Source organism: Marmota monax, unplaced genomic scaffold (genome assembly GCF_021218885.2).
Source record: "Marmota monax isolate L192 unplaced genomic scaffold, Marmota_monax_Labrador192_F-V1.1 WCK01_AAM20220418_F8-fsc00010, whole genome shotgun sequence".
NCBI lineage: Eukaryota > Metazoa > Chordata > Mammalia > Rodentia > Sciuridae > Marmota > Marmota monax.
In genome coordinates, this window is record NW_026692321.1 from 18,847,770 (window position 1) to 18,873,623 (window position 25,854).

Here is a 25,854-nt window from a genome sequence, read left to right on the forward strand (position 1 = left end):
TTCATATTGATCCTATACATATTTTGTTAGATTTACACGTAAGCCTGCCTGTTTATCTTTTCGTGCCCTGCACCCTTCTCTTTCTTTCTGGTACTAATATAAATGGTGTTGTGTTTTTAATGTCAAATTCTAATTATTTGTTGCTGGTTGTTGAAGCAATTGAATTCTCTTTTCAGGAAGCAAAATCATCACCAATATAACATCTAACTTAATTTTTCCCAAGTGGGAACTCCATTGTCCTCAAACCAGTTAGTCAGTTTGAACAGTTCGTCCTTTCTTACTAATTTAAAATGTTCCTTTATGGTACACTAGATTTCCATGGATCTGTCTCTTACTCCCGTTCCTTTGATTAAGTTATCTATTCTCATACCAGTAGCACTCTATTGATCAATTTATGGTAAATGTTTATAGATAGGCTATTCCCTTCTCGTTGTTCTTACTGTGTCAAGATTTGCCTGTATATTTTCCCCATTTTTTTCTTCTAGATGACTTTTAGGATTAGCTTATAAAAATGTAAATTTAGAACCCTTGTTAAGTTTTTATTGGGATGTCACTGAATTTATAGATTAATTTTGGTAAAATTGGATCTTCACCAGGACCTATTTGTATTAGGGGAGGTACGCTAAATAGCTTGGGAGCAGGCCTGGAACTTGAAGGCACTCAGACTAATGAACAGGCAAGTGCAACACAATAAGATTATTGCCTCAGTTTACAATGCAGCCATCACAGGACAGAGCCCTCAGGACATCCTGGGAGAGTCCAGACAGATTGAACAGACATAGAGGCAACATCTGAACTGAGACTTGAAAGATGAAAAATAAGATCTTTCCAGGGAGAAGAATGGGGGAGAGTATATTCCAAGAAGAGACAGTATGGACAAAGTTACCCAGACATGAGGGGACATGGAATGGCAAAAGGTGGTGGAGGGGGTGGTACAGAAATGGTGATGGATCAGCTAGAGGGACTGTTATGGTTTGGATGTGACATGTCCTCCGAAAGCTTCCATTGTGAGACAATGCAAGAAGGTTTGGAAGAGAAATGATTGGGTTATAGCCTTAGCCTAATCAGTGAGTGAATCCCTGATGGGATTAACTGAAATGGTAGGGTGTGGCTGGAGGAAGTAGGAATTGGGGCATGGCTTTGGTATATATATTTGTATTTGGCAAGTGGAATCTCTCTCTCTGCCTCCTGGTCACTAACAGGTGAGCTGCTTTCCTCTGTCACCCTCTCCCACCATGATGTTCACCTCAAGCCCTGAGGAATGGAGTCTGCTTTTTATGGACTAAGACCTCTGAAACCATGAGCCTGTTGAGAGCCATCTGTGAACTCTGTGTGGCACTGTAGCAAGTGAATAGAAAAATCTGGTATCTGGGAACTTCCAGTGGCAATCCCACTGGTTAAGACCTCCCAGATACAGGTGAAGTTCTCTTCAACTCTGCCAGGTCCCACACAGCACTGGAGATGGGGTGACCTGCTGTAGCCACACAGCTTCTCAGAGATGGGTGTGGCTTGCCAAGATGCCGATCAACCTGTTGACTGCAAGACATCATGAAGTAAGACTCCACCTCTAAAACCTTATCCCTGCTTTTGATGCTCTCTCTTAAATAAAGGAGGAGCCATTTTTTTTAACTTTCAACTCCAGCTCCTGTGTGGGCTGGACCTATCAAGCGCTCTGCATTTAAACCTATTTTTCTGACTTTGTCTTTCATTTCTTCTCTGATTATTTCAGACTTTATTTTCTCAGGTGGCTTATCCCTTCCTGTGCAAGAAAAATTACTGGTGGGGCACTGGCCACCTTGCAATATGAGCCCTCAAATAAACTTTTCCTTCTCTAAAATTGTTCTGGTCAGATTCTTCAGTCACAGCAGCAAAAAAAAAGCTAAAACAGGGGCACTCATTTGCTGGTCAGCATGTGTAGACCTGGGAACGTCCTAAGCAATAACTCAATGAGTCTTTACAAGTTCCAATTATGTAACTACTGTTATGATCCCCGCTTTATAGGTGAGACAACATAGTTAAAGAGAGATTAAGTGACTTTCTCCAAGCCAAATGGCTAGGGAGTAATCTAGGTAGGATTCAAGCTCAGGCAATTTGGCCCCAGGGGACATCCATCTTCTTATCACTGCACACTCAGGAAGAGCCTCCTGTGCTGATCCATGGAGACTGAGTTTACCATCTAAACAACAAGGCTGCTGAAGCCAGAAGAGAACAGATGTGGCGGTTCCCTTTACAGAAAACTTGTCCAAGCACAGCCACAGGGAGGTGATATCTGGGGAGACACATGATGCTTGGACCGAAACAGCTGCTGGGGAAGAGGAGGAAAAGCTGGACAAGGGGCCACCAAATTCGAACCTTATAATCAGACTCCAAATTGAGTCTTATTCTTTATGCCACATTATCATTCATTCCTTCAACATTTACTCAGCCCTCACTGACTACCAGGTTGGCTGCTGGGTACCAGATTACATTCTGCTCCAGAACATGACCCAAAGTTAAAGGGGTGACTGATCAGAGCTGTCTCCACACCACCAACTACAAGAAGTCTCCCCTGGCTTCCACAGCAACCTCCCACTGCCTTTCCTGTCCATATGGGGGTCACCCTCTCTGTTTCCCCAGTGCAGAACATCTTCCTCCATCTTCCTCTCCTCCCTCCCTCTCTCCTGTCTTCCTTTCCTTTCTCTCTCCCTCCCTGCTTTCCTTCCTTTCTTTCATGCAATAAACATTCACAGATTGATGACTTCTACCAGGTCCAAATTAAGTGCTAGGGAAGCAGAGATAAATAAGATTAAGTCTTACTCTCATACTTCAAGGAAGAGAAAGAGAAAACAAACATGAGAAAGAACCATAAGGAATCTGTCCAGGGAGCCAAGGAGCTCAAAGGGCACTGTGGTGGTCAGTTCAGAGTGTGAGTAGGGATATATCTTTGTAAAAGAAGCAGTTTCAGAAGCACTGAGGAGGTACAAAATATCCTGGAATGTTCTGGAAACTAAAAACATGGGATTGGGTTTCAAAGCTGAGTTTGGTTTGCAGTCACACAGGCAGAGCTTAGAATCCTGGCTGTGCCACACACGGTCAGCATCAATGTAGATAAGTCATTAAACTTCTTTGAGACTGCAACCTCATTTGTAAAATGGGGGTGATAAACTTTTCCTTCACAGGGTCATTGTGAGAACTGAGAAAATTTCTTCAACAAAATATCTTTTGGTCACCTACTATGTGCCAGACATGGCTCCAGGCATGGGAATACATGAGTGAATAAAATTGATCAAGCCCCTGCCCCTGTGGGGCTTGTATTCTAGGCAGAATAAAAGGGACATGGCATCATGCCAAGTACTGACAAGTGGTTGAAAAATACAAAAGCAGATATCTCAGGTTGGGCTTCCTAGGAGCTGTCCCTGAGATGAGGATGTTTTAAAGAAGTTCTCCCAGGGAGATGGGCAGGGGCAGGGGAAACGGGGCAGGGAGGGCAGAAGGCCAAGCAGGAACCAGATAAAACCTGGCAGTGGGAAGCTTTAGGCTATTCTGCAGGCCCAGCCTCCCACTGCCCCCCACACCCTCACCCACTGGCTAAGGGGTACCCAGGGATGGAAATTTCCAGGCACTTCTGGTACCTGCAGCAAAGTTGGCTTCTTCTCCAGAATCCCTAGGAGGGTTCTGGAGAGGAGATGAGCAGGGAGAGGAAGGAAGGGAGGGAGGATTTGCACAAGGTCATAACGATTACAAGTCTGGGTCCAGCCCTGGCCCATCAATCCCAGTACTCTGTTGCTCACAGAGGCCCAAGCGTCAGCCCACGGGAAGGCCAGGCTCCTCAATATTTGCTTATTGAATAATGTCAGTGACTATATTTGTAAGTACTTCAACATGTGTGAGACCCTTTCATATAAGTTGGTGATTATTTGTATATGCTCTTTCCCCAGGATGGACATGTGGGGTGTACTGGAAAATGTGTAACAAACTGTCTAGAGGGAGGAAAGTCTTGACTTGTAACATTTGCCCTTTTATTTCTTTTTTCTTTCCAGTCCTGGGGATTGAACCCTGCAGTACTCTACCACTGAGCTACATCCCCAGTCCTTTTCACTTTTTATTTTGAGACAGGGTCTTGCTAAGTTATCCAGGCTGGTCTCAAAATTTGATCCTTCTGCCTCAGCCTCCTGAGTCACTGGGACTACAGGTCTGAGCCACCACACCCAGCTACCTTTGGTCATTTCTGTGGTAGCCACAGTTCTGCCATGACCTACTTCAAGCCGGCCCACCTCATGCCACTGAACACAGGTTGGGAAGAAACACACACAGTTGGCTTTCAGGAGCCTGAATGAACTGGCCCCAGAGCATCACTGACTATAACCACTTTATAAGAAAATTGAGATCCAGACACTGGACCAATTCATACATTTGGTTAGCAGAGGCAGGACTGGAAGCCAAACCTGAAGCCTGCAAGCTCTACGCCCTCCTCTGCTGCCTGCCGAGGTTGAGGGGTGCTGCCTGCTCTCATGGGAGAACTAACTTCAGATCAGAAGATGTGAGTTTGAAGTCTGGCTCCATGACTTTCTAGCTAGACCCTTGAGCACACACTCGGCTTTCCTTACATGAGGCGGCAATTGCCTCGTCGGTTAAATGAGAGAGACTGAGTACCCAGAACACACTGTCTCTCTGTGGCTCCAACAAACACAGCCCTGCTTTGCAACAGAAATTGGGGCTCCTATCCCACCTACCTTTGCCAAAGGTCCAAGGCAGGTAGAAGCATGACTGGGCTTCTGCTGGGGTCCCACCTCGGGCCTCTCTCTTCCTCAGCCCCCTGACTCCCAGCATTCCAGTGCAGTTCCTTGTTTCCACCTCTCCCCATGAGCTCAAGCCCAGAAGAAACCAGAAGCCTTCCCAGAGCTGCTGGAATACTGTGCTCCATAAATCAGCATGAATCCTGAACTGTCAGACCAAAGGAACACTCTGGAAAAGTAAGTCAATCACCCAGTGATTGTTTTCAAACATCATTCCATTGAGTTCAGACCTGTCCGCAGGATTAAGCTGCCTTCCACCCCCACGTCCAGTAAGGATACTCAGAGCTCAATCTCCCTTTTCAGATACTCAAGCAGCATGGAGCAGCAGAGCCTGCTGCAGGGCTCAGAGCTCCTGGAAGCCATGCCCTGCTCTGTGACATGACACAGAAGGCGTTCAGCTGTCCTCTTGGAACCTGCACTCACCTAACCTGGCTAACTCTGGCCAAGGGAAACAGGAGATCTTTGAGGACCTTTGTAAGAGGGAAAGATTGTTCTCTCTTTAGGGACAAATCATGTGAGTCCACTCATGTGCGCACACATGCACATATATATTTACACACCTGTATGCCCAGTCCTGTCATTCATCCTAAAGCATCCTGGGATTTCAAAGATACACAGTGTGGTGTTGAGTCTGATCCTCAGGAGGGGCAAGAAAGAGATTTTTGGATGCCTTGGATCCCAGGGGAGGCTGAAGAAATGCAAATGGGGGAAAATATGGGTCGGAAACTGTCAGGGAACAGGGAACAGGAGAAGGGATTTCCTGAGTGCTGGCCTCTTGGAAAGAAAATGTTCCCAGAGCTAACTCCCTGGGAGATCCCAGGTAGCTGGGGTGTGCACAGGGCAGGTTTGACCTGGAGCTGAGAGAGATAGACATAAGGTCTGAGAAGGAGATCATTCTTTTGTTGTGAGTGGGAGAAACTGGAGATAGAGCTCTGACCTTAGACAGAAGGATGGAAGCAAGGGGCAGGCTGGGGTGAGGCCTGGAAACCCCTCTGCAATGGACTGGGACAAGCCCCAGCCATAGCAAGTCAGGTGGGCCAGTGTGACCTCGTCCTGATATGCGTGTGACGTCATCCAGAATTTCCCTTTAAGAACATGCCTGAGAAGGGTTCTGGACCAAACAGGATGAGAACATGAGGTAACAGTCCCTAGGTGGGCAGAAACCAGAAACCAGAAGGAGTCAGGGTTCAGAAGCCAGGATGACTCTGGGAGGTATTTCATGTCATGTCACTAAGTGGGGTGGTGACAGGCAGTGAGAGAGACTTTCTCTATGGGAACCTGGGCTGAGAAGAGCCAATCAGTGGTGTAGGCCAGGTTTCAGGTTAACCAAGGGATTTCCCTTGTAGCATTACCCTGGTGAACTGACCATTTCCCCAGACTGGGAAAATGTTAGGGTCTCAGATAGATCAAACTCCCAAGAGACGGAGACCCACAGACCCACCTTATCCAACATGCTCAAACCTGTTGTGGGCTCCTCTAAATTCTGTCCCCTGGGGATCTGTGCCAAATCTGAGGACCACTCCATCCTAGTCACAGTCAAGCCCAGAAACCTGCCCAGCCCACGTAAGAACATGCAGCCTAGATAGAAGGATTGCAAATTCAAGGCCAACCTCAGAAACTTAACAAAACCCTCAGCAACTTAGACCATGTCCCAAAATAAAAAAATAAAAATAAAAATGACTGTGGATGTGGCTCAGTGGTAGAGCGCCCCTGGGTTCAATCCCCAGCACCAAAAAACAAACATACCAAAAAACATGCTGCCTAGGACTATGGTGCAACTCAGTGGCAGAACACTTGCCTAGCATGTGTGAAGCCCTGGCTCCAATCTCTAGCACTGAGAATAAGAAAAACAAACCAACCAACAGAAAAAGAACATGCACCGTGTTCTCTGGAGCATTCCTAGATTCAAAGACTTCCTCCAAAGGTGTTGTACAAATACTGTACCCTGAGGCTCCAGGTTCCCCTTGGCCCTTCCCAGGTCCCTAGCCCTCACCCTTAGCAAACCTCAGCATGCACTGATAGCACTGCCACCTTGTTAGTCCCAAAGTTAAAGATAACTGTGGCCACTTTCCTCTGACGGACAGCATAAGCCTCTGAGGCATCTGCTGGAGTCTCCCCTAGGATCTGCTCATGAGCGACCTTGGCCTCTGCTGGGGCAGAGGAGGAAGCCCTCTGATATTGGAGATCTGATCCAGCAGGATGTTTGGGTTGTGAGGACTCTGGAGACATTCATGTCCACTTCATATGCCATATAGGTGGGGATTCTGGGGCCTGCAGAGGGGACACAGCTACTCCTGGGTTACAGAGGTAGGCTTAGGGCAGGCCCCAGGCCTGAGCCTCCTGCTGCCCTCTTTTTCTATCAAAGCTCACCGTGCTGCTCCTAGAGCCAGTCCCAGAATCTGAGATACAGACAGCTGAACCCAGGCAAAGACCCCAGACCACCCTACCCGCTTTTCCCAGGAGAAGCCTTGGTGAGGGCCAGGGGGATCTCTGGCCAGGGCAGGAAAATGCTGTCTAAACATGCAGTGGGGCCTGTGCGTCTGGCTGGCTGTCACCCGGGCCAGGTGGGCCTCTGACACATAGCAGGAATTTTCCATTGGCGCATCCTCTGGCTGGTTGAGATCCAAGGCATTTTTCAGACCTTTGGTTTTTTTTTTTTCTTTCCTTTTTTTATACTCCAGTTGTCTCCCCTGCCCCATGAAGATACACCCTGGGGCCCAAAGCATGGGGACCTCAATTCTTCAGGAGGCATCAGGGGCCCTACCCTCTACCACCCAGGAGCCACCGGTCATACCTAAAATACAGAATCCTGGCATGTAGGAGAAGAAAGTGCTTTTAAAAAATCTACACAGACAATGAAATTGAAGTTCAGAGAGAAAGGTGACATGCCCAAAGTAGATCAAACACAGCTTTGTCTAACCCTGGTCTCATTCTATTTTCACTGTACCAGTTCCCCAAGGTTAAGAACCAAGATCACTGGAAGGGACCATGAGCCACATGAGGGAGGTCCAAAGATGAAGCTTCAAGCAAAAACTGAGCCATCTGTGGGGAGACTGTTGGGTCACAGAAGTCCTCAGATGGGACTGCTTAGTGTGCAGGGAGACATGCACCTATGGTCTTGTCAATGACAACTCTATCAGCTCCTCCTCAGGGTCCTGTGTCCCACCATGCAGTGGTAGGAATGTTTTCTGGGCTGGGGCAGATGCACTTGGCCCTGAATCCGGAGCCTGGTGAACCTGTGAACATGCATGGACCTGGTAAAAATGTGTGGAATATGGTCAGGGAGGCTGGGCCTGCACATTGGAGACCAACTGGGCTGAAGCCCACCTGAGTCTTGTGGGATCCTTGTCAAATGGTGCTGGGGGCCACAGGGGACAAGCACAGGCAGGAGACTTGTTTCCAAGGCTGTATTCTTAGTGGTTAGGCCAATACCTGTGTCTGCAGGGTGAGTTCACAGTTAAGGGAAGAAGAATGACCCTACAACCTGACTGGCATCCTGCAGGCTCCTCCCTTGGATCTAGGAATATTTCTCATAGTCACAACCAACTCCCTGGAGGTTGGGCCTTCACAAATCTGGGCTCTGGGAGACTCCAGCCTGTTCAGGAACATGGGCAGGTAGAGAAGGTGGTGACTAGAAGACCTGGAGCACCACTGGAACTGTGCAACCTTCTACCCTCAAGAAACACCTAGACCTAGGTCCTCAGTGTTTCCCAAAATAAGTCATGTGAAACAAAGCCAAAGAGCATCAGAGAAAAAGGTTTCCCATGGTTAAATCAGTTTGGAAAAGCAGATTAAACCAATCCTGGTTCCACAAATGGATTACAGATTTCCAGCCAATCCTAGACAGTGGTTCTCAACCAGGGGTGACTTTGTCCTCAAGGGGACATTTTGATTCAAAGCCTGAGAGAATGCATCTGGTTGGTGGAATGAGGTCACGGGTCTCTCCCCTTGCTGCAAGAGGGGCTGAGACAATGTAGGTCAGCCACTTCTAGAATCCCTGTCCTAAAGCATTGCAATGGAGATCAGGGCCACAGTGTAAAGAACCCCTTGTCATTCTTTTGGGCCACCCAGCACCTGCTCTCCCTGCCTAGGTCTGAGGATGTCCCCCTGTGTTTTGAGGCAGAGGCTGCCTCCCAGTACAGAAGCTGGAAGTGGCTAACCTACTATTGTAAAGAAGAATTAAATACAAAGAAGCAGAAGCCCCAGCATAGTGATGGGGTGGGGCTTGGGGTGTGGCAACGGTCTCCAGAGGCTACAGCGGAGGTGATGGTTCCAGGGCTGGTGGAGCTGGTGGCCCAAGCTAAGGTGCCTGTGTGGCAGTGGGGTCTTCCTGGAACCAGTGCTACAATGTGACTTTGGGTGCTTTTCCCAGTTGCTTTATTCCTGAACTTTATTTTCTGATCCTTCAGGAAATTCTTTGAGCTACCTCATGTCCTTAGAATAACTCCTGTCTAAGCTTAAATTCAGACAATTGGCTTCTGTGGCTTGCAATCAAGGACTGAGCGGGACTGAGTTCCCCAGATGTATCCGAGCAGAGTATTCTTTCCTTTGCAGAAGCATCTCAAGGAAACCTTTTGAAGATATTTTGAGGAACATTGACCAAGGTGAGAGTCAACTAGGGATTCCCATGAACCCTGCTCCAGCCAGAGCCAACCCACTGTAATGGCTCCCCATCTATCCCAGGCCCAGGACCATGGAGAAACCCAGCATTTTTCTCCTGGGCCCCACTGAGTCAGGGTTATCCCACAACGACCCTCCTCTCCAGTGCCATCAAGAGTTGAGAATAACTGCAGCTGGCTGCAGCCTCAAGAACCAAAACAAAATCAAGGCATGGAGTGACTGGGCTTGTCAATGAAGGTGGGTGAACAAGAAAAATGTGCATCTAAAATCTGTTGCTTGATTGGGGTGATGCCACTGGTAGGTCAGAGGAAGGTTTAAAAATTCTTTTGAGAATCTCCAAAGTCAGGAGTCAGGGAGAGGTGGGGGCGGGGGAGTGGAGGAACTTTCAGGAAGGTCAGGTGCCCACCCAGAGGGAGCTATTTCAGGAAAGTCTGTGTTCAGATTACACGGAAAGTAACAGGATCCATCTCAAGAGTGTTTAAGGAGCAAATTTCAATGACATTCCTTTATGTATTCAACAAATACCTATTGGGAACTGGGCATTAAACAGGTGCACAGGACCATGTTGAAGAAAATAGGCGTCCCAATCTGTCCCTGCCCAATTGCAGCCTGTGATCTAGTGGGGAGACCAAACTCTTGGGCTTATAATGGAACAGATCTTTCAGTTCAAATGGTGTTTTGTCACCAGGGGAGAAGGATAACAGCCAGAGGAACATGACCTGAGGGACTGAAGAAGGGACCATAACAGGAAGTAGAGTTCACATGGGGGCCAACATGGAGGGAGCATGGTGAGTTTGGGGACCTAAAAGAAGGCTCCAAAAACCCAGGGGCAGGGCAGGGCAGGAGGGCCGCAAAGTCAGGCTGGGCAAGTAGGCAAAACCTGCTCCACAAGGGCCTTACAGGCAATACTGAGAACCAGGGTTTCAGCCTAAAAGCAATGGGAACCATTTAAGGATTCAGATTGGAGCCATAAGACATAGGGCTGAGGGAAACCTGAACCCTAGTCAATCCTCAGGACATTGTCTGAAGTCCCAGTGTCAGAAAATACGAAGTGACATCTTCAGTGGGCAAGGTGGATGACGGGTAAAAACTGAAAAGAGGGAAGCAAAAGGGAAAAGAGCAGATTTGAGGAAGCCCCTACAGCTGCCTGGGGAAGCACACAGTGTCTTCCAGGTGACGTCCCATTCGCAGCGGAGCTGAATAGCTATATGAGCAGCGCTGATCATGCAGACCCAGAGCATATGCTTTCCTGTCCGCCTCCCCCAGGTTTGTGTCCCCAGGTTTATGACTATCAGAGAGGCTCTGAGACAAACGGGCAGGGGAAGTAGTACACAGGGGAACCCCATCCATACAGCTGGGACAGCTCCAAAGGGCAGGCAGGACTCTTAGAATCATCCTGTCCAACCATCCCGTTCCAAAGGAGGAAACTGAGATCCAGGGTTCAGTGGCAGAGCTGGAAATAAAGCACAGCTCTTCAACTCCTCCTCTGCTACTCTTTCTGCTGCTCCAGGTGTGTGTGTGTGTGCGCGTGTGCGCACACACACGTGCGTGTGCATGTGTGACCAAGACAAAGCCATTCAGCTCCCCATCCGGCTATAATCCAGGCTGGCCATGATGTTGGTATGAATTAAGATGTTTATAGAAATAAAAAAAAAAGCTTAGGAAAGAAGTTAATCTCTATATGGGGGTGTCCAGTTTCAGAAGGTTAATGTCTTGATTTTTTTAAATCCCTTTTCTGTTTTATTCAAAGAGGATTTGGTGTTCCCAGTCCCAGCTGGGAGCTTAAGAAAACAGAACAGTGCTTCTCAGCCTGCTGCCGTCCCTACCACTCGAAGCCTCTCTTGTTGGACCTGGGGACAGGGATGCTGGAACCTGGTCTAGGCTCAGGTCAGAGGCATGCCTCAGTTTCCCCCTCTATATGGAGGCCAGAGGCTTCCCTTTCTGATCCTCTCCCCACTCTCGGAGAGAAGGTTGGTTTGACCCAAGAGCAAAAGGGCTGGAGGTGAAGCAGGCTTTACAGTTGAAGTTATTGAGGGAACCTGTCGTAGTGTTCCCTTTGAGGAACTTTTGAGGCGGCTTAGGGAGGTGTGTGCAGAGAGAAAAGGAAAATGCACAAACCATAGTGTGTAGTGGGGAATAAGCCAGGTATCCCTCCACCCCCATCTACTGTCTGAGAGAACCTTGGAGCCATCTGTCCTCCTGGAGGAATGGAGATGACAGTGTGACCAAATACGTATTAGATGTACCCTTAAAACTGAGTTTTGAGGCAAATATGAGAGTATATTTCTTGAAAGTTGCTCAGCAAATGGACAGAGGCATTGGTGTAGCCATTTCTCTCCCCTAGTCAATCCTCAGGACATGGTATGAAGTCCCAGTGTCAGGCAGCTCCCTATCCACAAATTCCAGGTGAGCATCCTCCTGTGCAGAATTTGGCATTGCTGCATAGAAAGAAGTGAGCTGAGGGCCCCACCCAGGACTAAGCATGGTCTCTGAAATCATGACTACAACAAAAATATGGGTTCCAATTTCTCCAGATTCCCAAGGCTGACACAGGTATCTGTTCCAATCCAGTTTCCCAGCCATTATCATTGGTTCCATCATCTCTTTGCTACACAGAGATTATTTTTATTAGAATTTTCAGCAATGGGGGACTTGAGCTGTCAGACAAGCCTTAGTGCCAGATCATGCTAACCCTGGGATCTTGCCGTCTGGGCTTCTGTTTCCTCATCTATTAAATGGGACTTTAGACCAGCTCAATCCCCTATCACATACAGGTCCCCTTTGGCACTCATTTCAAGATTTGAACTTCTAAGTGCCTGCTGAGTCTCTGGCTGCTTCTGATCATCCCAGTCCTTCTACAGCTCACCCACCCTCAGCCAGGTACAGGAAGCTCTTTCCCCTGCCACATCTCCAAAGGCTCAGGCTGGCTTCCTTCCTGGGCTATGGTATACAGAGTGGGTTTTCCACCCCTTATCCAGGAAGGAAGGAACAGAGGGACACAACACACCAATCCAAATTTAAGGGACTGTAGTTTTCCTTGCCTGACTTGATCCTACCAACCTCCTGCACGAGGAGGATCAGGAGCCCCATCTTAGAAGACAGATTACACACTGGGAAGGGGCAGGAACCACCCAGCCATGCTGACCCCACGACTCTGCTCTTTCTCAACCTCATGCTGCCTCCTTAGATCTGCTCTGGAGAAACAGGGCAGTGTTCTCTGGCTAGGAGGCCTGTCGTGATTCAGTTCATCAAGCATTTATTAATAGACCAGAGGTTTGCATGACATGGTATTCAGGGGTAGAAAAGGACCGTGGAGCCTATAGGGTAAGTCCCTTCTAGCCTAGGGACTGAGGGTCTGTCCCTCCTCCAGGGCAGTGTCAGGCCGTCATCAGACACTCTTGGGCCTCTGGCAGCCGTTTTCCCGCTTGTCTTTTCAGATCCAGCCAGTTACAGCTCATTCCTTTGGTGCACATTGTTCCTTAACGACATCACTTTTTCCATCTCCCTGATGGCACTGTGCCCTTCCGCCTGAGTGCGGTTTCCCAGCTGACCTCCATCTCCCTGACATGCTGTGGTTTCCATGAATCATTGGACAGCACCATCTCTGGAGCATCAGAGAACTACACATACAGAGCCCAGTACCCCCTGCCCCATGCTCCGTGCATTGCCATGATCAACCCTCATCTATGCGACGGCTGATCCCTTCCCCTTCAGATCACCAGAGGCCCTGGTGGAAACAGTCTTCTCCCAGGCACCCAGCTTAAAATCCCAAAGGCATTCTTTACTTTGTGCACAGATGTGGAAATTCTCCTGGGTCCTTGCCTAGGCTGGGGCCTGGGTACCCTGTCAGGGCTAGGCCCTGGACAGCTCTGGTCCTCCCTTCTGCATCGCCACCATGAATGGTTCCCTAGCTTGTTCACTGGTGGTCCTCTCTCCCAGCCCCTTTTTGAGCTAGGGTTGCTAGGCCCTGTCCACAGTTTCTTCCTGTTTCCTATACGAAGGGAGTAGGGTAAGCCCAGGTGCAGGGTCCTGGCCCATCCTGCTCCTTCTCTGAGCTACTCATTCATTTATGTGACTCATTCATTCTAAACTCTATGAGCCAGCCCAACATTGCTAGCACCGTCTGCTCTCCTCTCCCTGTTGCTGCCTGGCTCTGACCTCCATCATTTTCTAGAGAGGGAGTGTGGCAGAGAAGGAAAAGGACAGACTTTAAAGGCAGACTGATCTGGGTTTGAATCCTGGATCCATCTATTTAACTGTTAGAGCTTAGACAAGTTGCTTCACTTTGAGCCTCAGTTTCCTCATCTGTAAACTAGGAATGAAGCCTGTTCATCTATGTCCCTGATATTTGTATTTCTGGTATAAAGACAAGAAAGAGCCTAGTGCATTCGGAGGAACTGCAAAGAATACCGAATGGCAGGAGCTAAGACCCCTAAGGGGAGCCACAGGGATGAGGCCTGAGAGGTGAGCTGGGCAGATCATGCAGGACATGAAATGCTGGTTTGGCTGTGAGGACCATGCAAAACCAGAAAGACCATGATCTCATCATCTGAAACCCCTCCCATGCACCTTGCATGTCCCTTACTGCTTCAGCTGGGACTCTAGGCTTTCTAACACTCTCCCAGGCTAGCGTTCTCTCCCATAACTCCCATAAGGAAGTGCAGAATAAAGTAGTGTTTTTTCTCTATAGCTTCTCTCTGAGCACATGGTTAACATCAGGCACAGGACAGTCCAGGCCTGCCTCAGGGCTCTGGTATCCCCCATGCCACCTCCCTCCTTCTCTTCCGCACTGAGGCAGATCTGGAGAATCTGTTCTCCTCAACCCTAGTCCTGAATCAAGGTTGCTTCTCATAAACTTCCCAACCCCCAGAAAGGCCCGAAGGCTGAATGTGGCCCAGCAAGGTCACTGGTTGCCAATCAGTGCCAGGGCTCTTCTCAGAAGACAGACCAAGGCCCCCATCTAATTCCACAGGCACCGGCCATCTGAGAGCACCAAGGCCAGAGGAGCTGGAAGTCAGGTGGCCCCAAGGTCTGCTCCAGCAAGGCCACCCTGCTCCCAAAGCCACAGTCACAAAAATAAAAACAGAGAAAAAGGCTAGGAGGGACAGGGGCCCTGGGCCCCAACTACTAACAACATCGTCACCTTGGAATGAGTCACATCTTCATTTCACATTCACCACCTCACTGGAGTCTCCCAAGCACGGTGTGAGGAAGTCCTATGGGGACCTCTCCTGTCTCCTTAGATCCTAGTAGAGGACCCTGAGGCTCAGAGAAAGCCATAGCTCACCCAAGGTCACAGCTGGTACTCTTGCCTTTTGGATGCTTCCTCTGGGATGCCCAGATGATAAGTTTGAGTCACACCAGTTAATTGGTATCAGCCCAAAGAACACAGAACTTTAGCACCAGAAAGAAATGATGTTTAAAATCCCTAATTAACATACTGACAGCTCCAAAAGTCTTTCAGATAGTTCTTCCTCTAGAAAAGGAAAATACTATTTGAATTGTCATTGACAGATACCCCAACCATGGCCAGTATCTCATTTGTCTCCATCTTGCTTGTCCCTGATTTCCAGAACCCCTCTTCCTACCTTTTCATATTCTAACATGACCTAACTTCCCTGACAAATCTGAGACCCAGAAGCTACTAAACCGGGTGTCTTGGGGAACACACATTTCATAAAATTTCTATAGGAAAACTGAGTATCAATAAGGCAGCTATATGTTTTAACAGATATTATTACAATTATTTTTTCAAAGGTAGTCTGAATAATTAGACCCAATAGTATGCATTTCCATGTTTGGAGATTTCAGACATGTTTTAACCTGAATGAAAATCCAAACCACTGGACTGGTTAGACTAGGGTTTCAGGAATGACTCTTCTCTAGTCCACTCTATGCACTTGGCAGATATGGATACTGAGGAAAGGCCTGAGAAGTCCCTCCTCAATGAAATTCAGCTCCTTAGTGGCAAAGCCAAGTCTCAGCCCGGCCTTTGAACTCCCTCACTGCTATTTCCTCAATGCTCTGGCCCCACAGTGGTATGAGATCCACACAACCTGGGAAGGGCCAAGGTCACCACCTGGGGAGCAGCCCTGGTCTTAGATGAGCCTGCCAGGTGTGCCCAGGCTGCTTTGATGTTCCTGCACATGCTTGTGTCTGGCTCAAATGGCTGTCCCTTTGGACTGTTGCAAGGGGCTGATTAGGTGTAATTGCTTTGCTGGGAGCAAGCTATCTGCTTAATAGAATCAGCTACCAGTAATTGGCCTGCCATAGGCCCATTTCCCCTGTTGGAGTGCCAGGGCCTCCAGGGCCCCTGCTCCAACCTTACATGCTGGACCCCTGCAGGTGGCAGTATGTAGGGTGTTTGTGAATGGGCTTTGGGCTTGGTTTGGGGGAGCCAAGAGAAAGCAGAGCAGTGGAAGCTCAGCAGCAAGAACCCCAGAGCTGCCCTTCCTGTGGCCAGAGGCCAGGGAATGACAACATTTCCAGGTTGGAGGGACAAAGAGCCTCACATAGACAGTCTGCTCCAAAAATATTGGACTGAGCCCAACGGAATCACAAAGGGCATCTAGTCCAGCCTCAAACTCAATGCATCTATCAGACAAGTCCAAAGGCATTTCTTGCAGACCTACTTTGTGCCAGGCATGGAAGTAACTCCTAGAATCCTTCTAAAATGGCCTCAATCCAAAGGGTCAACTAGGCTATGTTTTCACATCCATCTTAACCAGGAGCTCATTACCATCCTGGGCAGTTCATTTCTCTTCACGGGCATGGAGATGTTCCATCTTCTGTTGAAAGCTCTTGGCTGGTTACATCACCCCCACAGATCACTGGCTCCTTGTCGACCACAAAGAGCAAAACTAATCCCTCCTCATGTGGCAGCTCACATGTCCCCCGCATCTTTTCTCCAGGCTGAACATTCCAAGTTCTCTCACCATGCCACGTTCATCATGCTGGTAAGGCCCCTCATTAATTTGGTTGACAGGCCTGGATCCTGCTCCTGTTCGTCAATTTCTTTCTCTCAGCATGGTCTGGAGCCCAGCAGCTGGAACCACAGAACTCAGGATTCCTCCCTTGGCAGAAACAACTGCAGCCCTAGACAGAAATGACACTGCTGAAGAGTGCCATGGTGGCCGCCCAAGCCCCTCCGGAGGGAAGGACACCTAAAGCCTATTCCCTGGGAGCAGAGTTGCCTCTCTTGCCCTCTTCCCTACCCCAAGAAACAAACACACGCACACACGCTGTCATGTACACTTAGGCACCACGCAATACTCGCTGGCTGATTAATCATTGCAAGTGCTATTATAATTATTGTGTTTGGTGCTAAGAACAGGCTGCCTCTGCTTGCTTCTCAGAAGCCATAAACCTGCAAAGAAGGATTTCAAGATTTGTGAGGCTGTTGACTATATCTCCAGGTTCTCTTTTTTTCTTTAGCAGCACATGTTTGTCAGGAAAGACAGGCTATAGCCACTCCAGAATTTCTGCAGAGGACAGTCTTAAGGGACATGATTCTTACAATGAGAAAGTGAGTTTAGGGAGCTTACTTTGTAGTTCTGATTGAGAAGTCAGGAGAGCTGGGCATGAACGCCAGCTCCAGCCCATATGCTGCAAGGCCTGGAGGTGTTCACTCCCCTGGACAGGCCTCAGTTTCCCCATGGGCACTGGGGGGCCTAAGGTTTTCTCTAGCTTTAATTATTCTATGAAACTTGGCAAATGTAGAAAAGAGGGTGAGTGGAGGGGAAACATGAAGACTTGGGAGAAATAGTAGGGGAAGGAGATCAGGACTGGCTGGGGGCAGTGGCACACACCTGTAATTCCAATGATTCAGAAGGCTGAAACAATAGGATCATAAGTTCGAGGCCAGCCTCAGCAACTTAGGGAAAGTCTAAGCAACTTAGTGAGACTATATCTTGAAGTAAAAAATAAAAAGGGCTGAGGATGTAGTTCAGTGGTAAAGTTCTTCTGGTTCACTCCCCAGTACCAAAAATAAAAAAGGCCCAAAGCTCATAGCCTCTTGCACACTCGCTCACACATGCATGTGTACACATGTATGCACCAGGCTGGAGAATAGCAGCTGGTTTTCTGCAGGTCACACTCTGTCACCACTGCTGCGTAAGACCCCAGTAATGTCTTTGTCTGTCCTGTGTCCCTGCTCCAAGTGTGGGGAGGAGGAGGAGGTTTTGAAGAAAGGAAAAGGGAGAAAATGAAGGGAATGAGTAGAAAGTAGGGAAGCATATAAATGATGAAACCAGAAAAACTGAAAAATAAAAGTTTTGAGAAGGATGAAGTGGATAATCTCACACATTGCTGGGGAGAATGTAAACCAAGACAGCCATGCAGAGGACAACTCAATAGGACTTAGGGACATGCAGTGGGCAAATATACAGTGACCACTGTGCTCATCACAGGCCAGAACTCATTGTCAGAGAGAAGGAGGCACTTAGGAGGCCCTGTCTAGGAGAAGGGCTCCATCAGATGCAGGACATGCAGCTTTGGGGTAAAGACTCGGCTTTATATTAGTGACGGGTAGGAGCAGGCCTGACCCCACAGCAACTTCACCAAGATCAGTTGTTCCTCTCTCCTCATTACGAGAGCCAAGCCCAACCCAGGGCTGGGGCTAGCCTCTTTCATCTCTGAGTCTGAGCTTTCATTTTGGTCCATAAAAGGACAGCCCTTTCCCCAGGTAACACAGCTCAACTGGGGCAGGACTAAGAGGGCCAGGTGTCCAGCTTCCCAGCAGTGCTCTCTCTCAGCAGCCCACAGAGGCTTGCTTTGCTAACAGTTGCCTTTTGTGTTTGATTTGGGCTTGAGATGTTAAACAAACAGTGTTTCTTGACAAACGCAAGCTGGGTGCAATGGGACCGGGTTATGCTCCGTAAAGCCAGGCTAATCCCCAACTTCTCTCCCTGCAGAGATACACTAAGAAACATCTCGATCACATCCAGAGCACCCTAAATCTCACCAAAGTGAAGCCTGAAGCTGGGGCTCCTGGAATCGTGGTCTGTGTTGGTCATTCCCTGTCTTTCTGCTGCAGCTCCTGGGTCCTGCCCCTCCTTTTCTGGCCTGTCCCTTACTGATGCTGCTGGAGTGAACCATGAGCCCCAGGCCCTACCAACCCGCCTATGTCAGCCAAGCTGACAGGAACAGATAGAGGAGAGCTTGCAGAGCCTTTCTCGGCTCTGGCTAATGGATAAGGGGTGCAGACAGGAGTAAGGCCTGTCCCTGCCCTGCAGGAGCTTATACCTGGTCTAGACATAGGATGGACCAGAATTTCACATGAGGCTCTGGTCCAGCTCATAACTGATGGGGCTGAAATTTGAATCTAGCCTGTCTAACTCTACTCCCTCTCTCACTGGTACTGCCCCAGTCTCCAACAAAACTGCCCATAAAGCAGGACTGAGAAGCAATGAATAGAGGGATCTCTGTGCACTCTTCTACCTGCCATTCTTCAGGCCACATTCTCAGCCATTGTAGAATGAGTAGGGCTCTCATTAGTATTCCAGGTCATCAGAGTGAGAAGGGACCTTCTGACATAGTCAACACTTTTCTCTCAGAAGAAAGGAAACTGAGGCACAGATGGGCCATATGGCCCTCCCAATGCCTCCAGCAGCACTGGCACTGAACTCCAGGCCTCTGAACTCCCAGTTCAAGACCCTCTCCTTTGTGTGACATGCTTCTTTGGGCTTTGGGACACTGATATCTGCCTGTACCTTCCTTCTCTCGGACAGGGCTTGCTCCAGCTTTAGAAGTATCTGTCTGTAGTCACAGAAGCAGATTGCTGAGCTTTTCTGCCTGAGACTCAGCCCTCTGCATCCCTCTCCCACTGATGCTGCTGGTTTTGAACCCAGCAGTTCAGGATTCTTCAAACCTTCACTTAAGTACCAAGGAAACATATAGGGCAGCTCTGATATGCAAAGCACTGTGGGAAGAGTAGCAAGAGAGTAAGTAGGGTCGCTACCTGGAAAAAACACTGAGCCGATGGGAAGAGAACAACTAAAGAGCCAGCTAATCTACTAGTCAGAGGAAAGGCTGAATTGAAGCTTACCCATGGGTCTGTGGAAGAACAAAAGAACTGGTGACTCCGATAGGAGGCAACCAGGGAATTCTTCACGGAGAGAATGGCCTCTGACTTGGGTCTTAAAGCCTGAATAAGAGGTTGACAGTCAAATGGGAGAGGCAAGGAGTTACCAGTATCCCAGTTTATGAGAGCCACTTGAGTCACGTGAAGCATGAAAGTACTCAGATGTGTTTAGAACCTAACAGAGAAATGGAGTAAAAGATGAAGTTGGAAAGTAATCATGTATAATGTTTAGTGTATAATCAAATACAGCAACTAATGACAAATTCTAGACTATTGATCTTAACTCTGTCAGTCTTCAAAGCAGTGGCTATTCCTCTTCTTGGCCTAATTCTTGAGAGAACTGGGAAAACAGATGTAAGCAACCCAGGAGGGTCCTCGGATGTTCTAAATGAAAGAAAGGTGCACATTTCCTGGTCTAACCACCCCTTAATTTAAGGATGTGCAAACTAAGGCACAGGAAGATGACTGATGGACCCCAAATGCCACAGCAAACAGGAGGCAGAGACAGGCTGACCTTGGGCAAGTATGGGCAGACCTAGGGAGTCCTGCATGGAAGGAAGTAAGATAGGCTGCTATGTTCTGAGCACAAGCCAACCCAAGTCAAGAGAGCATGCAAACGTTCCATGCAAAAGTCCCAGGGGCCACTCAGAAACCTAAACTGTGCCAGGATGGCTCCTCCACTCTGGTTCCCATTCCATAAGAGACAGGATGGTGGAGAAGAGGGAAGGAGGGGATCCAGGCCACCCTCCTGGGATGTCTTAAGTGCTCCCCACTAACAGGTCCCCTGGTCCCATCCATAATGGGTGCTGCACGCCAGGGAGCATGAACCTCGTTTCTGCCCACTCCCTCACTGTGCAACTTTCAGCAACCCCATCCCTGGGTCTCAGTTTCCTCATCTGTAACATGAGAAGGCTGAACTAGATTATTTCTAAAGGTCTTTCTGGTTCCAAAATGCTGTAAGAACGAGCTTTATCATAATTAATAATGAATGCCCTGCCCCCAAAACAGCTTTTTCTTTTTTCCAAAGCTCTTTCACTCATATTATCACCTTTCATCTGTACAGCAATCGGGCTTGGCAGCCAGAAACAAGCAAACCCTGGACACACTGCATTCTCATTCTGACAAGCAGGTCGAGCGAGTCCCTTACATAGGAAGATAGACTTTGGGGGGACTGGTCTCTAGAGTGAATATGACCAAAACCCAATATATCATAAGTGCATAGAGCCTACCTTGTACCCAACCCTTGGGAAGCTGGGAAGTTGAGGAGTTGAGTGACCTTTGGTTATTGTCTGCATTGCTTTTAGCCTCAGTTTCTCCATCTTTAAAATGGTCATGAGTATAAGTAGACCTGCCTTTCAGGACTAAGGTGGGGACTAGAGATAACAAATATAGCACACCTAGCCAAACACATAGCAGATGCTTGATGAATACTTGTGGCATGAATGGTTGTGGAATGAATGGTTAGTGGCACTTCTGGGTGCCATTGGAGAAGGAATGTGGTAGCTGGCAGTGACAGGCTGGCCCAGGATGTGGCAGATGGTGCCTCGCTTCTGGCTGGTTGCCTTCCGAGCCTGTCCTCAGTAAGGGGCCTTGGGCCTCTTCCATGTCTGTGTGGCCTATGCCAGGGTCCCATGAAGGACTTTTTGACCCTCCTTGGCACTGGGATTTGCATTCCAATCATTCTGCTCACTCAGCCCATCCAGAGCTGTAGGAGCTGAGCAAGGACTGTGGGCTCATCTGCTACGACGCCTCACGGAAGAGATAAAGACAGAAGGCTCCGAGAGAGGCAGCGACACCTCGCCTGAGGTCCCCTGCCTGTCTCTCTTCACCACAACAGTCACAGTGTTGACAAATGAAGATACTGAGGTACAGGGAAACTGCTCCAGTCCTTCCAGTCCGGAGCCACCTGATCTGGGCCCCAAATCCCTGTCCTGCTGGGATGCCCCAAGGTGGCGGTGAAGCTATCTCTGGCAGCCCAGAGCCCTGCCTGGCACACTGGCGCAGGGCAAAAGCATGGATGACATGACAGCCTGAAAGCTCCTAAGGAGCAGAACTGGGCTGAGCTACTAGCCTGTTTCCTCACCCAGTTCTGGAGGCTGCACAGAGCTGGGAGGGACCCATTTCCGGAGAGCAGCTCTCCCTTGGGTGTGGGCTCATGTGTACCCAGGTCCCTAGTTGGGCCCTGCTTGTTTCTGAGACAGCCTGAGCCCCAAGCAGGGGAGGGAGTGTGGCCTGTGGGAAGGGAAAGCTTAGCTGAGTCCCAGTGCTGTGGCCAACACACCGAGTGCCCTGAATCGTACCTCACCCCTCTGTGCCTCAGTTTCCTTGCCCATATAAGGGGCAAGACAGCAAAGCCTAAGGTCCCTTCCAGTGACGACATGCTATGATCTGGGTGGGCAGTGGGGGAGGGGCTCTCCTGTCTTTTCCCCTTCCTTGCTTTGCTGTCTTTCTGTGGCATCTGCTTATCTCTCCAGCTCTCCAGGTATCTCAGTCTCAAGTCTGTGGCTTTGTTTCTATCCTTTGCCCGCGTATTCTCCTACCTGCCTCTTCTTTTTCTGGGTCTGCGTGTCTACCTCTGGTTTTGCCTCCTCGGTCACACACACCCCTTCCCTGCGTCTCCCCCTCTCTCTGTAGTTATCTGTGTTTCCCGGTCTAGTTTCTTCGCTGGCTCTGGGGCCGGCGCGCTCGCTCTCTCCCTCTTCCCCTCTCCCCCCCCCCCCACCCGCTCGGCTTCTCCCACACTCCCTCCCCGTGTCCTGCCCGGGCTCTCCCCGCGCGCTCCCCCTTCCTCCCCCTCGCCGGCCCCCCTCACTCGGCGCGGCTCCCCAGTCCTTATTTGGCTGGGCGGGAGGGCTGGCGGGAGGAGGCGGCCGGCGGGCTGGGGGCGGGCGCGGGGGCGGGCGCGGGGCCGGGCGGAGGAGGGCGGTGGGTGGTGCTGAAGGGACAGCTCCGCGGCGGCGGCGGCGGCGGCGGCGGCCCGGGCGGCGCGGAGCGGGAGCCCGGCGCGGAGAGCGGCGAGCGCAGCCATGCCCCAGGCCGCCTCCGGGGCAGCAGCAGCGGCGGCCGGGGCGCGGGCCGGGGGCGCCGGGGGGCCGGCGGCGGCCCGAGGGGAACGATGAAGCGGCAGAATGTGCGCACGCTGGCGCTCATCGTGTGCACCTTCACCTACCTGCTGGTGGGCGCCGCGGTCTTCGACGCGCTGGAATCCGAGCCCGAGATGATCGAGCGGGAGCGGCTGGAGCTGCGGCAGCAGGAGCTGCGGGCGCGCTACAACCTCAGCGACGGCGGCTACGAGGAGCTCGAGCGCGTCGTGCTGCGCCTCAAGCCTCACAAGGCCGGCGTGCAGTGGCGCTTCGCCGGCTCCTTCTACTTCGCCATCACCGTCATCACCACCATCGGTAACTACTCTGCGCGCGGCGGGCGGGGACCCGGGGCTGTCGGGAGCCTGCTGCGGCTGGGGGGTTCTGGCGAGAGGGGCTGGGCGCCAAACCGCGCGCTCCCAGCACCCGAGTTCAGCCCGGCGAGTCTGCTCTGTGGGGACCGCACTCGGAGAAGGCGTTGATTTCTGGCTCAGGACCCGAATCTCTGGCCAGGCCAGCCCTAACTTGGCCCCGCCGGGCTACGCGAGGACCCCCGGGGATTTGAAGTGTGTGAGAGGGGCAGGAACGACTGGCAGAGGCTCAGGAGGAGGGGTGTGGCCGGGCTAGGCCCTGGGGCAGGGCGCCCAGTGTGAACAGCAGGAGCGCGCGACTCCTCTGTGTCCCTGCGGATGGGCTTCCACGCCCGAGTGTCTACACCTGCTGGGCTCCAGGGCGGCGTGCAGATGCCGGTAGGCGACACTCCGCGGCACTCGCGACCACTCTGGGTGCCAGGAACATCCTGTAACTGCGGCTGTGGGTGCTGCTTGTTGTGTGTGTGTGTGTGTGTGTGTCCAACTCCAGGAGTTTGGGCACCACCAACCAGTGCATGTGATTTTCTTAGGGCAGCAGAGCTGGTGCTGGAAGCCAGATCCAGACCTGCCAGCCTTGCTCTCCCAACTGTCCCAGCAAAACAGTTACCTCACAGGAATGGCTCCAGTTCTCTTTACTAAGCCAGTGCGGATCACTGTGTAGGAGGCCACATGCACACCAGATCCTCTGACAGCATAGACACAGATATACACAGGGCACACACAGGACAAGGTTGGACACACGTGTGTGCACACACAACACACACAGCATAGCACACAAATGGATGTTCAGGAAAGGAGTCTCCAGCCAGGCCCTTGATGGTGCTACTCAAAGGTCCAGACAGAATCAAACACTTTACCCTTTCCTGAGACCCTACAAGTCCATCCCAGCTCCATCACTTACAAGTTGTATGACCTTGGGCAAGTACCTTTCCCTGCTTGGGACTCAGGCTAATGTCCAGATATGGAGAGTCTGGCCAAAATGATCTCAAGGGCTCTTTCCAGCCCTGTTGTAGTTAGATTCTAAGTTGGAAACCCACCTTTCCCTCAAGCCAACTGGGATGCCTCCAGGAACTGTTTCCTCCATCTTTCTCCAATCTTTTTTCTCTCCATGACCTCCCTCCTTGCCTTGGCTGAATTCCCAGGGGCTCATGGCCATTTGGCGTGGCCTCTGACAAGATGGCAGTGTTTTCCTGGGAGTCAACAGGAGTCAAGGGGAGTCGTGGGGTAAAAGGGGTAAAAGGCAGAACTGGGCACTTTCTATCCACTGCAGGACTCTGTTCCAAGGCTTGCAGCTCTCTGGAGACCAAAGACCTGCCCAAAGAGGAGCATGAGAAGGACCAGACCAGGTTTGGTCTGCAGTCCGTCCTCTCACACCCACTGCCACCTGCCAGAGTTCCAATAGCTGTTCAGCAGTCTGGAGAATCAGACTAACAGCGGACTCAGGTTTTCCCTCTGTCTTTCCCACACTAAGTGCTTGCTTGCTGCCCCACTTTCTTTCTTAGACCATGGTCCCCAGCTCCATAGTGACCTCCCCAATAATTCACCCTTACCTGGACAGGACTGCCAGAAAAAAAAAATCTCCCCAAACAGTCCCACTGTACCTATTCCCTCCTCAAACACCCTCATGATTCCCAACTGCCCACAGGATCTAGTTCATTCCCCTTATATCCAATTTTAAGGACCTTTATACCTGGCTCCAACCTCTCTATCTGACTTTATTTCTCATTTCTTACTTACATGATTGCTCTCTGCTACAGCCGGGCTATCCCCTGAGGATGCGTTAAGCGTGCGCCTTTTCTAGGTCTTCTCTTTATCTTGTCCAAGCTAACCATCTAGGTCCAGCTCAAATCCTACCTGCTCTGCAAAGCCTCCCAGGCATTGCTGTGGACGACCACAGGATTTATTATCAAGACCACCTGAGAGATCAAGTGCAGGCTCATTTGAATGGTTATTCACATTTTAGAAGGTGCGTTTGTCTCTTTAACCACACTATAATTAATCTCCATGTGAGCAGAGCCTTGTAGGTCCCACTGCTGTACTCCCAGTTCCAGCTCGGTACCCAGCAGCTGTGAGCACTCAGGAAATGTTATTGATGGGTCTAAGGTATGCAGAAAAGAAAGGGCACCGCCCTTCTCCTCCATTCTTGCCATTTTTTCCCAAAGTGCTTGTGGTCCTCACCTAGAGACAGGCTTAAAAGCTGGGGCTAGAAGCAGAGCGCAGTTCCGGTGATTATTTATTTATACAGTGCTGAGCAAGAAGAAAGACAGCATCAGACCATCATCCCAGTTCTGGGGGTCCCCAGACTGGTACTCCTTGCCCTGCCTAACCATCTCAGGTTTTTTGTCATCTCCCACTGTGACTATGCCACCTAGCAGGAAACTGCCTGCAGGGATTCTGCTGTAAGCAAACCCTACCTGGGTGGGCAGTGATGGGCCTTGTGTTGGATTGCTATTAAAGTGACCCTTACCCAAAACCCAAGGGCAACAGCCCCTGTACACCTGTTTTGGGAACCTCTCATGGGGAGTCCCATAGGAATGGAATAATGACAGAAACTACCATTAATCTGGTATGTTAGTGATCACAGTGTTTTCATCTCATGATTGGTTCTCAGCCTTCACCACTTGGTGAAGTTACCAGGGCAGATACTGTTATCTCCCTTGTACAGATGAAGCTGGGGGGAGGTCAGGTCAGAGAAGAGAACCCCCTGGAGCCACCCAGCTGGTGAGCAGCAGAGTCAGAGCCGGAAGCTGGGTCTTCTGACTCCAGCCCGGTGCTCTTTCCCTGCTGGCCTCTTGGCTGCTTCCTTTGCCTCCATATGCTGTGAAGCCCAGATTCAGCTGGGCCTGGCAGAGCCACAGTGTGCTGGGTGATGCCAGCTTGCAGGGTGCTCATAGGCATCCCTGATTGGTTGAAGGTCAGCCTGGCCG

The 25,854-nt window shown here is 50.2% G+C and overlaps 2 protein-coding genes across 2 annotated transcripts in view; one reads left to right on the top strand and one right to left on the bottom strand.

Moving 5' to 3' along the window:
- Nucleotides 1-22,750, bottom strand: part of Otof (otoferlin) — a 197,738-nt gene extending 174,988 nt beyond the window's left edge. The window contains exon 1 of the mRNA XM_058578424.1: nucleotides 22,646-22,750. The gene's annotated coding sequence lies outside the window, so the exon portion shown is untranslated. The remainder of the gene's footprint in view (nucleotides 1-22,645) is intronic.
- Kcnk3 (potassium two pore domain channel subfamily K member 3) overlaps nucleotides 22,509-25,854 on the top strand; it is a 35,627-nt gene continuing 32,281 nt past the window's right edge. Inside the window, exon 1 of the mRNA XM_046441425.2 lies at nucleotides 22,509-22,874. Coding sequence (XP_046297381.1) covers nucleotides 22,592-22,874 — 283 coding nt within the window. The 5' untranslated portion in view covers nucleotides 22,509-22,591. The remainder of the gene's footprint in view (nucleotides 22,875-25,854) is intronic.